The sequence below is a fragment of the Denticeps clupeoides genome, chromosome 19, assembly GCF_900700375.1.
Source record: "Denticeps clupeoides chromosome 19, fDenClu1.1, whole genome shotgun sequence".
Taxonomy (NCBI): Eukaryota; Metazoa; Chordata; class Actinopteri; order Clupeiformes; family Denticipitidae; genus Denticeps; species Denticeps clupeoides.
Window position 1 is genome coordinate 18,860,538 of NC_041725.1, and position 12,809 is coordinate 18,873,346.

Consider the following 12,809-nt stretch of genomic DNA (forward strand, 5'->3'; position numbering starts at 1 on the left):
ACTTCTCCAACCCTACAACTGTAGGACATTATTATATCATCCCCAACCCTGCACTGACACCATTTGCAGGCTCACTCTACCCTGGAAGGGGGTCCCTCTCTGTATCACTCCTTCCCAACGTTCCTTCCCACCTTTTTTCTCTCTACTAGAGTTTGTGTGCAGAAGGGTCAACTGTAGGGCCTGTCAAAGCCCATTGAGACGTACTGTGATTTTGGGGCGATATAAGAAATAAATGTTGTTGTTGTTGAAATCCTTCAGCAGATTTTGCACGACGTTCTGCCGACTAAATAGAATTTTTTTTTTCCTGAAGAAATTCCTCAGTAATGAGCTGAGGGAGCAGACTCGCCTCCGTCCCACCGGCGTCCAGGACAGAAGAACCCTCAGAAGGAGCCGCTCACTTGTTACTGTGAACGTTCCAGAACGGAGATGGATCCCCGTTTCAGTGCTGTGCTGCAGGTTCCCCGGGGAAAGTTGGGAATTGCGTTTGATATTCGTGCAGATTGGGAAATTAAATGAAAATAAAACATGCTATATTGTAATATTCTGGGACGAGAGACCCCCTGAGTTGCGGGGAAGTGGGTTAAATAAAGTGGCGTGCGATCCAGGTCTCTGCTTCTGAAGACCACGAGATGCTGGAGACGCACCTGCCAGAAAGCCACCTTCTCTGAGGACTGGCGCAGCATCTCCTCGGGGATGTTCTGGTTGGCCAGTGTCTCCAGGCGACCTCCTGGTGACACCAGGCCACTTCAGGCCGCCCCAGGGACACGAATGAAGCCTTTACCTGGTAGTAGGCCATCTGCAGGTAGTTGTAGGGGACGCGCCGCTGGAAGTCCTGCGCCACCTCCTCGCTGACCTTGTGCAGCGACTGCGCGCCCACGCTGCGCTCCAGGCAGCCGCGGAGACAGGCGGCGCGTCGCAGCACCGTGTCGCACAGCTGCGGCTCGGACGCGGGGCCGCGGAAGCGGTGCTGGTCCTCGCAGGCCAGCCGGCAGCGGATCCTGGCGCGCCGGAGCTCGGCGGCGCCGCGCAGCGCCTCCTCCATCAGGCGCACGACGCGCCGGTAGTCGCCGCCGTGGAACGCGTCCACCGCGTCGCTGTACAGCGCGTCGTAGGGCTCCGGCGCGGCCGGCGACAGCAGCGACGACAGGAGAGCCGCAAGCGCGACGGCCGAGCGCATCTTCTCCAGGCGGGACGGGTCACAGTGAGGGTCCGGGGTCACCGGGACACGGACGGGCGCTCCGCGCAGGCTCCGCCCCGTCACATCCCGCGGTGACAGCGCGACGCGCCCCGCCCCTCCATTCACCGTAATGAAGTTATAACGCGGCTTCACTTCACTGCGTTTCCTGGTGAACAGACTGATACAAGTCAGACATCAAATAAAATAAAACCAGGAGCGACACCGTGAAACTTCCCACAAGTTCAAACTTTCTCACGCCGCTGATGTGGAGCGTAACGGCGCGACCGACTGCGGCGGCAAATGCAATAAATCGAGGCGGAACAACAGCGCCCTCTGTCGGCCATACCTCCGAACTGTGATAATATTGACGCGGAACAACAGCGCCCTCTGTCGGCCATACATCCGAACTGTGACAATTTTGACGCGGAACAACAGCGCCCTCTGTCGCCGTTACAGCTCATTTTTAGCGCAGGGTTTTCTCTGGCCAATCTACAGGCTGGGCCATTTACATGGATCCACCTTAATAAAATGGGAATGGTTGGTGATATTAACGTCCTGTTTGTGGCACATTAGTATTTGTGAGGGGGCAAACTTTTCAAGATGGGTGGTGACCATAGTGGCCATTTTGAAGTCGGCCATCTTGGATCCAACTTTTGTTTTTTCAATAGGAAGAGGGTCATGTGACACATCAAATTTATTGGTAATTTCACAAGAAAAACTATGGTGTGCTTGGATTTAACGTAACTTTATTCTTTCATGAGTTATTTACAAGTTTCTGAAGACTTATAAAATGTGTTCAATGTCACCAACCATTCCCATTTTATTAAGGTGTATCCATATAAATGGCCCACCCTGTACATGAACGAACGTTCAAAACAAAATGTAAATATTAATTACTAACATACTTATTGACTACTAATAATGATATTAAGATTAGGGCCGTGTTCTACTAAAAAGTGTGACAGCCTTGTTGTTTGTTAATTTGTTTAAAAGGTTTGTGAAATTATTTTTAGAAAAAATGAAAGAGGTCATTTTATGCACTTTCAAGATTTTTACAGCCCTTTAAAGACTGCTGCTTCACATCACCACTAGAGGTCTCGCTTCTTGCACAAATGAAATGACACCAGATTTCTTTTTCACACCAGAAGTTTGGGCCCGCCCAGCGAATCGAAAAATAAAAAACCCTCCTCTTTCAGGATTTTACTCCAAATGTGCACAACTGGTTGCTGAAGTGCAATGTAAGTGATATACGCCGTAAGTGTAATTTGCCCAAAGTTCCATCCAAATCACCAGACTCTAGCAGAACCACAGATTCGCTGCATCCTATTCAGCAAAAAAAACCAAATATTACAGTCACCTGATGCGTGAGAATATTACGGAATAATAAAAAGCATGGATCCGCTCTGCTGGTACCTGCCTGGGGACACATCAGGTGCTGTTTCAGCGAGGGGATCTGAGGACGGGAACTGGGCCTGGCGAGACGGGGGGAGATAAGGAAGGGAGTGCACCGGTGTTTCCTCCACTAATGGAAAACAAGCAAGATCAGGAAGTTCTACGTTTTTTTATAAAAGCACAAACCCTTTTGAAAGAGGCAGAAATTGTGATTTTTTTTCTAGTAGAGCAAACACTGTTAATATCACTTTTAAAATATTAAAAAGAGAGCACGGGAGAGAGAGAGATAGATATATGTAAAGCTTTCAGTTTGAGTTTGTCACGCTCGACTCTGTCCTTTGGGTGAGATAAGCCAAGAATGGCACAGAGCAAAACGCTAAACAGGAAATTTCTGGGCAATTACCGAGCCATCTTAGGCCGTAACAGCCAGGAGTGGATGTTCCTTCACACGGCGTCTGGTCTGGACCAGAAAACAATGCGTCGTGAACAAAAAATCAAGAAATGTCTTCTCTGGGTGGACAATAATACACGCAAATTTTTCATTAGAACGGAAGAATAAGAGAAAAAAGAGCTTGAATTGAGGTTTTATGTCTTTTATTACTAAAAATCAGGGTTCATATCACAGGTTGCAGACTTATACAGTAAAACTTCATTTTTGAGTCTTTACAGTACTACAGAATAGTAATATAAACACAGACAGTAATAAAAACTCAGAGAAGGCACTTTAAAGTGATCAGAAGGTATACATGATTTTAGGTATGTGGAGACATCTTCGGAAATCCCTGGCAGCGCCTGGCCGTGTGGCAAGGACGCGAGAACAATATAAAAAGACGCAACATCCTCGCTATCTGGAAAATCTGGAAAGGCCATCAGTAGTTCTAGCTGCAGATGAAGGGAATGCACGGTTCCCGCCTTGTTCAACTTGCAGTTCAGGCAAGAGTTTGGACGCCCCTGCTCATTTATGGGTCTTTTTTTAGAATAAACCTGAAGATGCAGGACTATGAAATAACAAACGTGAGGCTATGAAGATTTTCTTCTCTCCAAATCAGGGAGCTTTTGCTGATTCACCTTCTCCTCATACAACAAATACTAAATAAGTTTCTTCAACATGTCTCAAGAGTCGGTGTGTCCAGACTTTTGACTGGTAGTGTGTATATATGTATTTATAAAGAGGTTCTCTGGGTGTCCACTACAGACCTGAGCGCGGATCTCCACCCGACCTTTAACCTTCGTCAGGAGAAGCACATCAGGAGAGCTGTGGATGTTCTACCAGACCTCTACACGTATTCGGTGCCCCCCTTGTGGGAGGGGGGGTTGTAGTACGTCGGGGTCCGGCCGGAACGTCGACTGGAGCAGCAGAGGAGAGCTCCGCCCACGATGGACACGAGCGCTCCGCCCCATCCCACGAACAGGGCCCTTCCTAAAGTGAACCTGCAGGAAGGAGAAAACGGACGGGAATTGCACGATACACCTTCAGCCACACAGCGGAAATTTTGGTAAAAAGTGCCACCACCGTACTTTTCATGGTGGTGGTGGTGGTCCTGGAAGTCCGCCACGATGCTGTGAGCGTACCATGAAATGATCAGAAGTGAGCAGATGCCTGAGGGAGAAAGAGAATAAAAAGCAGGAGATTAGATATTTTGCACGCTGTGGAGGAGCTGCTCCTCACAAGATGGAGATCTGACTCCAGTCCCACCGCCAAGGATGAAGAGAACTCCTCCAGCAGTCGCCACCTTGTTCTTCAGCTCCTTCTCGTCCTCCATGCAGGTGGTGCACTTCATGCCCACCAGAGCGACGGTGACGCCGCTCAGCGACAGGACGATGGAGACGATCATCACAGCTCTGGACATCTGGATCTCCACTGCGTCCACAGATGGTCCAAGTCAGAAGACACGTTCCATTTACATTTACAGCATTTACCAGAGCCACTTACAATCAGTAGTTATAGGGACAGTCCCCCCCCTGGAGACACTCAGGGTTAAGTGTCCTGCTCGGGGACACAATGGAAGTAAGTGGGGTTCGAACCCGGGTCTTCTGGTTCACAGATGATTATGTTACCCTCAAGGCTTCTACTTTACAGAACCTCACAGAAGCTTCCTCCAGAGACTATTTTACTGGCCCTCCGCATCACAAACACTGTAAAATCCTGAACTTTTTAAAAATCCACTCATTTTCTCATTTTCTTGCTCCACACCTATATAAATCACCTGGGTGGGGACTGTCCCTGTCCTCGTCCTGCGGCATTAATAAACGTCCACTCACCCGACTGGTGCAGGATGGACTCGAACTCCTCGCAGATGACCTGGCCGGTGCTCATCTTGCTGCACTCCTTCCACAGCCCGGCCGTGATCTCCTGGCCCTGGATCACGCCCCCGTCCGAGTGACCGAACGTCTTCCACTCGTTCAGGCAGGTGGCCGTGATGGCGCACAGCAGGCCCAGCGAGGCCAGCGCGTAGGCGGCCAGCTGGACGGCCGCGTTCGCCATGCGTCCGGGGGGCAGAGAGACGCCGCGGGGACTGAGCCGGGCAGGACGCGTCCCGCTTCTGGGCGCAGGAATGCGCGCCGCGGCGCCCCCTGCTGGTGATGGAAGGTGTCGCGCCAGGCGCGTCATCGACAACGCAGAGCAACTTTGTTGCGCTTTGACTTATTTATTGTCGCCAATTAATAATTTACATCACAAGCAGAACACTGTTACAAATCAATTATTAATTCAAAAATACAAAAAAAAATTAGATAAAAATAACTGCAAAATTTAAATGATCCCAAAAAGTCATAAGTCAAAAAGCCAAAAAGCCAGAAGAAGGACGCGTCCCGCTTCTGGGCGCCGCGGCGCCCCCTGCTGGTGATGGAAGGTGTCGCGCCAGGCGCGTCATCGACAACGCAGAGCAACTTTGTTGCGCTTTGACTTATTCATTGTCGCCAATTAATAATTTACTTCACAAGCAGAACATTGTTACAAATCAATAATTAATTCAAAAATACAAAATTTTTTTGACAAAAATAACTGCACAATTTAAACGTTGTTTTTTCCCAACACATCCTGAGACAGAAACTCATTCCTGAAGCAACAAGGTAATAGATACACGCAGCCACGCTGCAATAAGGCGAACACGTCTGTTTGTTGAATGGCGAAGTGCTCATGTCAGTTGTCTGATTCAACTTTTATTATATCGGTGTCTCTGAAATATATAAATCTGATGAATAATAGGCTTTTACATGCATTCATGGTGTCCCGCAGTGCATATAAACCACCTGCCCAGTGACTTTAGCAGAAAACTGAATTGTGGGAGGAAAGGAGCGTAAGACCACGCCCCATCTGTCCGTTAGCTGATGCTCCTGCAGCGCTGTCGGTCTTCTACACGTAGTCGGCGGCGGGCTTCTCCGGCACAGGGTCCGAATGTGGACAGCTGCAGCACAGGAGGGCGCCGCCCACGACGGACAACAGGGCTCCGGCCCAGCCCAGGAACAGGGCGCGGCCCAGAGTGAACCTACGCGGGTGAAAAACACACAGCGTCTGGGACCATGCGTCCATTCCAGACGTCAGGACGAAGACTGAAGTGCAGGGTCTGACCTTGTCACGGTTTTTGCATCGTGGAAGTCCTTCACTACTTGGTCCGCGTACCATGAGACCACACCCAGGGCACACAGGCCTGATGGAGACGGACAAAAGCACGTTCCTGAGCTACTTAAAGACCACGTGGCTTTAATAAATGATCTCTGGAACTCACCCCCGAGAACGATGAGACCTCCTCCAGCAGCCGCCACCCTGTCCTTCAACGTCTTCTCCTCCTCCAGACACGTGGTGCACCTCATGCCCATCACAGCCACGGCCACCCCGCCCAGGGAGAGGAGGATGCTGGCGATCATGACGGCCCTGGACAACTGGATCTCCACTGCGGTGGAGGGGAAATGGACATTGGACATCACGTACGTCTCAGTCTCTTCATAACAACCACAATTATTTAGTTAAATGATGAAATGTTTGCATTTATGTTCTCTTAATTATGGGTTCAGATCTTCAGGCGAGTGGTCCTCCAGGACCAGGACCAGGAGAATAAAGGTCCGGTTGAACTCACTGGGCTGGTGGAGGATGGAGTCCAGCACCTCGCACTGCATGCGGCCGCTGCTCAGTCTGCTGCACCGCGTCCACAGTCCCACGCTGATCTCCTCGGACGTCAGCGCGCTCCCGTCCGAGTGTGTGTAGCTCTTCCATTCGTTCAGGCAGGTGCAGATCACCAGGCCCATGAGGCCCAGCAGGGCCAGAGTGAAGCCGATCAGCTGGATCCCGGCGTAAGCCATTCGTGGACAATCCCGAACTCCACTGCTCTTCAAGAAGGGAACTGTAATTATGGACCAGAGGCTGCAGCGGCGGCTTTTTAAAGTCTCCAGAAGAGACGTGTGAAATGTGATGAGTAATGAGTGTGAAGGAGGGGAGTTCAGATCACTGATTTCTCATCACACGGCTGTCGTAAGAAGAAGACAGGACAGCATGCAGCCACAGAAGTCATGAACGAGAAAGGATGGACCATCAGCTGAAATTTGACATGCCTCGTGCCTCCGTAGGACTCGATTCGCCGGTGACGGTGATTTTCCCAGTTACCGACACTCCCTGGACGGGATGCGGATTGCGCGTTTCACTTTCCTCTAGGGGGCAGCACACACAGGAACATCTACACACACTTCAGTGTCCCGCTCAGGGACTCGATGGCTACGCGGCTCCTCGTCCAGGCAATGGTCATCTCTAACTCTCTCCTGGCTGGAGCCTCCGCAGTCACCATAAAACCCCTCCAGATGGTCCAGAATGTGGCGGACCGCCTCATCTTCAACCAGCCTCTCCTCGCCTCTCTCCACCGGCTCCCGGTAGCTGCTCATATCGAGTTTAAATCCTTGATGCTGCCTACAGGGCCGTAAATGGAAGTTCTCCCTCTTACACCAACACACTACTAGCCAGATACACTCCTGCACGCCCTCTCAGATCCGCACACCAAACCAGACTGAAAATTCCCTCTTCACGGGGTCTCCGATCCCAATCCACTCTGTTCTCCTTCGTTGCCCCTGTCTGGTGGGACAACTTGTCCTGCTCCATTTGACTAGACGAGACAACTACCACCTTTAAGAAGCAGCTGAAAACCCTCTTGTTCAAAAAGAATTTCAGACGAATCTAACACATGCATACACACTCACAAAATAAAAAAAAAAAAATTGTCTGGCACTTAACAATTGCATGATGTAATCCTGACAAGTTGGGCCTTATCGGGGCTCTCAGTTTTGTAGCTAAAAATCTGTAGAAACCGAACGAGAATTGCTGGTGTCGTCTTCTTGTAAGTCGCTTTGGATAAAAGCGTCTGCAAAGTAAAGTAAAGTAAAGTAAAGTACAGTAAAGTAAAGTACAGTAGAACGTGGGGTTTCAACCTGGGACTTTGTGGTCCTCTGCATGTTGGCCGAGTGTGTTTCCCACGAGCTTCTTGTTTGCACCGCCTGTGCCAGGATGCCAGTTTGCGGCATCCACTAACTTCCTTACCTGCAAACCGCGGGAAAACTGCTGCCACCGATGTTTGGAGGTGACACCGGAGGTGCGTGGGTGGAGCCTGCGTTTACTTCCTTCCTCGGAACGCCGTTCCGCTGATGGTGCACATGACACATTAAAAAGGACGAGCTGATGATGGGAAGAGGAACTCAACTCATCGCCAGACCTTTGACCCGGGCTGACCGTACGGTGGAAGGGTTCGTGCGGAATGTTTTTCCGTTACACACAGCGCAGTGATTCATATTTTGTTCTATTTTTGGAGAGCAGCTGATTCCAATGACGACGGACAGAAATACGCCTGAAATACGTCCTGTGATGAGAACTGTCCCGTCGGAAAAAAATCAGTGATGTATTCATGACATTTTTCAATGGCTACCACTGTCCTGCAGACAAATATAGGCCTGTGGGTGGACGTCCATGTTCTGTGTGGGTGTCTTCCCACACAAATGTGTCTTCCCGTTAGCCCATCTGTCCTCTGCAGTGTGTCACATACATATCAGTGTCATATCAATCTGACCCTTGCCAAACAGCACTGACCTGATAACCCCGATGACAACATGTCCAGCTACTGGAAGTCCAATGAACGTATGTGTATGGCCTATATGATGCAATCGGATCAGCTTCATCCTAAACGTTTTATACAATTCCAGCACTCTGTTATTTGATTTGTGGGTCAATAATTGATGGGACACCATTGCTGTCAAGCTTCACAAATGACTCCAAGACTGGACGTCTGGTCCCAGTGTGTAGGTTTTCATGTTCTCCCCGTGTTGGCGTGGGTTTCCTCCAGGTTCTCAAGTTTCCTCCAGCATACATACTAGGCGGAGTGGTGCCTGTAGGTGTATGTGTCTAGGCAGCGGTGGCCTAGTGGTTAAGGAAGCGGCCCCGTAATCATAAGGTTGCCAATCCACTGAGGTGCCACTGAGCAAAGCACCGTCCCCACGCACTGCTCACTCAGGGTGATGGGTTAAGTGCAGAGGACAAATTTCACTGTGTGCACCGTGTGCTGTGCTGCTGTGTATCACATGTGACAATCACTTCACTTACTTTTAAAATTGAGTACATACGTGTGCATGTGATGTCCACACTGGATCTTTATCTACATTTACAGCATTCACCAGATGCCCTTATCCAGTGACTTACAATCAGTAGTTACAGCGACAGTCCCCCCTGGAGACACTCAGGGTTAAGTGTCTTGCTCAATGACACAATGGTAGTAAGTGGGGTTTGAACCCATGACTTCATGCTCTTCTGGTTCAGAGGCAAGTGTCTAACCCTGTCTAGGCTAGTACTATATTTATTGGGACCTGCTCATCTTGCTAACATCTGAACTGGTTCCAGCTTGATTTCATGACATTACAGAATTATGACCTTTGTTGAGCCAGGACTGTGATGGGTGGGGCTGGTGAGGACGGAAGTTGTCCCCCCAGCTGTGGCTCACTGGTCCTCGGACTTGACGTGACTGCACTGTGCTGGAACACATCTACATGTTTCACTGGTTTCTTCCAGTGGTGAAGAATTCTACTCTTCAAAACCTGCTAATCACACAAACAGGATCACAATTCGTTTTTTGGCTGCATCTTCCGCTTCTTTTAGAGTTGAAAAACTCTACACATAGTACAGGCCAAAAGTCTGGACATCTTCTCATTCAGTGTGTTTTCTTTATTTTCATGACCATTTACGTTGGTAGATTCTCACTGAAGCATCAAAACTATGAATGAACACATGTGGAGTTCTGTACTTAACAAAAAAAGGTGAAATAAGTGAAAACATGTTTTATATTCTAGTTTCTTTGCTCTGGTTACTGCTTTGCACACTCTTGGCATTCTCTCGATGAGCTTCAAGAGGTCGTCACCTGAAATGCTTCTCCAACAGTCTTGAAGGAGTTCCCAGAGGTGTTTAGCACTTGTTGGTCCAGCTCACCCCAAACCATCTGGATTGGGTTCAGGTCCGGTGACTGTGGAGGTCAGGTCTCCACTTTTTGTTAAGTACAGAACTCCACATGTGTTCATTCATAGTTTTGATGCCTTCAGTGAGAATCTACCAACGTAAATGGTCATGAGGATAAAGAAAACACGTTGATGAGAAGGTGTCTCCAAACGTCTGGCCTGTACTGTATATTTAATAGTTTTCGTGGTTAGTTTGAAGACTGGTTTCCTGAAATGGTGGTTCTGCCCCCTGCTGGAGAAGGGAAAGGCCAACAGAAACTGTGCTCAAAGTCTTTAAACTCTCTGTAGGTAGTATTAACGTTGATGGCGAATTGTAAATGTGATTTGTGGGATTTTATTTCGCTGATATGGGAACGAACAGCACTGTAAAGCAGCCTTGTAAATGGCAGCGAATGTCTGTCTGTGTGTGTGTGTGTTCCAGAGAAGCCTGCCCATCTTCAGCCGAAGGCATGGCGGTGAACGCCTGTGGGGCCAAATCATCCCAAACCTGTCTGATGTCATTCCTCGGCTGCGGCAGATGCCCTGAGCCAAACGGCCGCGGTTTTCATTCAGACTGAGAGAGTAGAGGAGGGCGTGCGGCCCGCCATCCAAGCCACCTGCACAACTTCGTCTTCAAAAAGAAGACAGGGAGAGGACGCGAAGGCTTCTGAGGGACACCGAGGGACACCGCGGGGCTCCTGTTTACACAGAATAACCGCTCGTCTCTGTTGAGCTTTGACGAACGAACCCGCAGCAGTTCCGTCCTGGATACGAAGCTTTTCACGGGCCTCTGTAAACCCCCGTTTCTTAGTCAGTGTGGAGGCCCCGCGGCTCCGGGGCCCGCCGAAGACTGCAGCGTGGAAGCCGTTCACACGCTTGTGCAACGGGGGAGTTAATGCCGAGCCGCGGGACACGCCCTCCCGGTTTTTCAAGATGTCGTGCTCACAGCTCATCTGCCTGTGGGTAGGGTGAAGCGTCGCGGGGGGAAGAGGACGGCCGGGGCGTGCGGGATTAAAGCGGGGACGAGAGACGCTCGTCCCCAGTGCATGGAAGGCGGCTCGGAGATCCAGAAACCGAGAGGGCGCCTGGGACGGGGAACCTGGGCGGGCGTCGCCGCGCCGTGTCTCGACACGTGAACAGAGGTTTGCTCTGCAGCCTCAGGTAAGAACCTCCGGAGCGGTCCTACAGAAGGCCCGTGGACTAAGGGACCGCAGAACCTGGTCAGGAACCACAGGCCCGGCCCGGCCCGGCCGCACTCACAGCTGGAAGCTTTGTCTGAGATGTGTGAGGAAATTTCAGTCATAGTTTCTGGTAGTGCGCGCGGCGGGTTCTCACCGGGTTTCTCACCGGGTTCTCAGGCACAGGCCCGCACATGTGGACCGACCGAAGAGACCTCGCACGCGCGCCGCTTCTACTTCGGGTCGGGGGACCTTTGACCTCCGGGGTCGGCGCTGCCGCCGGGATGGGTGTCGCGCGAGGCATGCGGGGGAACCTGCTCACCCCCCGACTACCAATCAGAAGCGGCGGAACATCGACCACGGAACCAAGAAGCACAGCCGTTCTACAGGTTCTCTGCGAAGCAGCATGACTTTATTGCTCAAAGCAGCACAGAAAAAGAAATTACAATCGTTTTTTTTTTTTTTAAACAAGTAATTCACTACAGTTTCTGCACCATAGCAAAAGTACAAAATAAATATGGACAGAACGTACATGTATACCTGATAGGAAATAAAACAGATTGCAAAAAAACTTGTCACCTTGTCCATGAACACCACCACAACGATTAATTGAGCCAATGACCCCGCCCAAGTGCCAGCAGTATCCGGTTTGAACGAATGAATTCTTCTTAGTGGCACTTAAATATTCGTGACGCGCTGCTGCCATGCCGATGATATGACATGGCGTGATCAGTCACACACACTTACGGCTTCAAGAAACACTAACGGTATTTAAAACCACTTCCCCGGCGGACCACCAACAAACAGGCATCGCCATGGCAACGCTGGGCTGGGCGATGGGAGGTCAGCATCATTCATAATGCGGCACCATTTGTGTGCAGATGGGGAATATACGACACACAATTTCTTTATGCAATAACTTTCATTCTGTTGATATGAAAAGGAACATTTGGCAACCACTTTAACACTCGTAATATTTAAAGCCATACGTATAACCGCCCAGCCCGGAGAGAAGATTCCAGTACAGTTCACAGACACGGTAAGTGCTCGGGATTTAAAAAGAAACCGGATTTGGTGGTGGCCACGTCAGGTCGTCACATGACCCCTGGCAACCAAACAGCAGGACGCAGAAGAGAAAGTGAAAAGGAAAAGTGGCCCAGGGCTCTACTCAGCATGCGGGCGTCGGTACGAACTCGGTACGTGCAGGGACTCTTATTTCTGACGGACACAGAACAGCATGTGCTCATTTAAAAAAAAAAAAAAAAAAAAAAAAAAAAAAACACACACACACACACACACACAATAAAGATATTAACATTAATACAGATGCAACTTTACTGGGAGAGGAGAGAAAAGGGCAAAACCAAGTTTACAGAAGTTCTAGTAGCACTTTGGCAGCAGATCTGCTGCCCTGAAGCCCCCACTTCACATCTCAGGCACTGGTGGAATGCTACAAAAAAAGAAGAAAGAAAAAACCTTCCCAGGCCTCCACGGGGCGTCCATGAAGGCTCTACAACGATGCTTCAGCTCGGGTGTTAAGACAGAGGTGCGTCCATCGCAGAGTTACTCGCATGTAAAGGAGCTGTGCAGCCTTTAGATGGTTTCAA

General features: G+C 49.9%; 3 protein-coding genes across 5 annotated transcripts in view; all 3 read right to left on the reverse strand.

Moving 5' to 3' along the window:
* The window catches only part of p3h2 (prolyl 3-hydroxylase 2), a 30,312-nt gene extending 28,850 nt beyond the window's left edge, over positions 1-1,462 (reverse strand). Inside the window, exon 1 of the mRNA XM_028962166.1 lies at positions 782-1,462. Within this exon, the coding sequence (XP_028817999.1) occupies positions 782-1,177 (396 nt within the window). The 5' untranslated portion in view covers positions 1,178-1,462. The remainder of the gene's footprint in view (positions 1-781) is intronic.
* LOC114769289 (claudin-1-like) overlaps positions 1-8,132 on the reverse strand; it is a 33,350-nt gene extending 25,218 nt beyond the window's left edge. Inside the window, exons 1-5 of one of the 2 annotated variants that reach the window (XR_003743202.1) lie at positions 7,982-8,132; positions 6,646-6,909; positions 6,298-6,462; positions 6,141-6,219; positions 5,870-6,057 (exon numbers count right to left, since the gene is read on the reverse strand). Coding sequence is in view for 1 of the 2 variants with exons in the window: in XM_028962170.1 (XP_028818003.1) it covers positions 5,925-6,057; positions 6,141-6,219; positions 6,298-6,462; positions 6,646-6,868 (600 nt within the window). In the remaining variant the exon portion in view is untranslated. Of the gene's footprint in view, positions 1-5,201; positions 6,058-6,140; positions 6,220-6,297; positions 6,463-6,645; positions 6,910-7,981 lie in introns of those variants that run through there. The other variant, XM_028962170.1, reaches the window with a different exon arrangement.
* LOC114769288 (claudin-1-like) lies at positions 3,147-5,212 on the reverse strand. 2 transcript variants are annotated; one of them, XM_028962168.1, is made up of 4 exons: positions 4,832-5,212; positions 4,266-4,430; positions 4,088-4,169; positions 3,147-4,000 (listed from the first exon to the last, which is right to left on the reverse strand). In XM_028962168.1, the coding sequence occupies exons 1-4, from the start codon at positions 5,178-5,180 to the stop codon at positions 3,847-3,849; spliced, it is 750 nt and encodes a 249-aa protein (XP_028818001.1). In that variant the 5' UTR covers positions 5,181-5,212; the 3' UTR covers positions 3,147-3,846. The 2 variants fall into 2 exon arrangements, with proteins under 2 accessions (XP_028818001.1, XP_028818000.1); XM_028962167.1 differs by having other exon boundaries at positions 3,147-4,169.
* Positions 8,133-12,809: the final 4,677 nt, after the last annotated feature.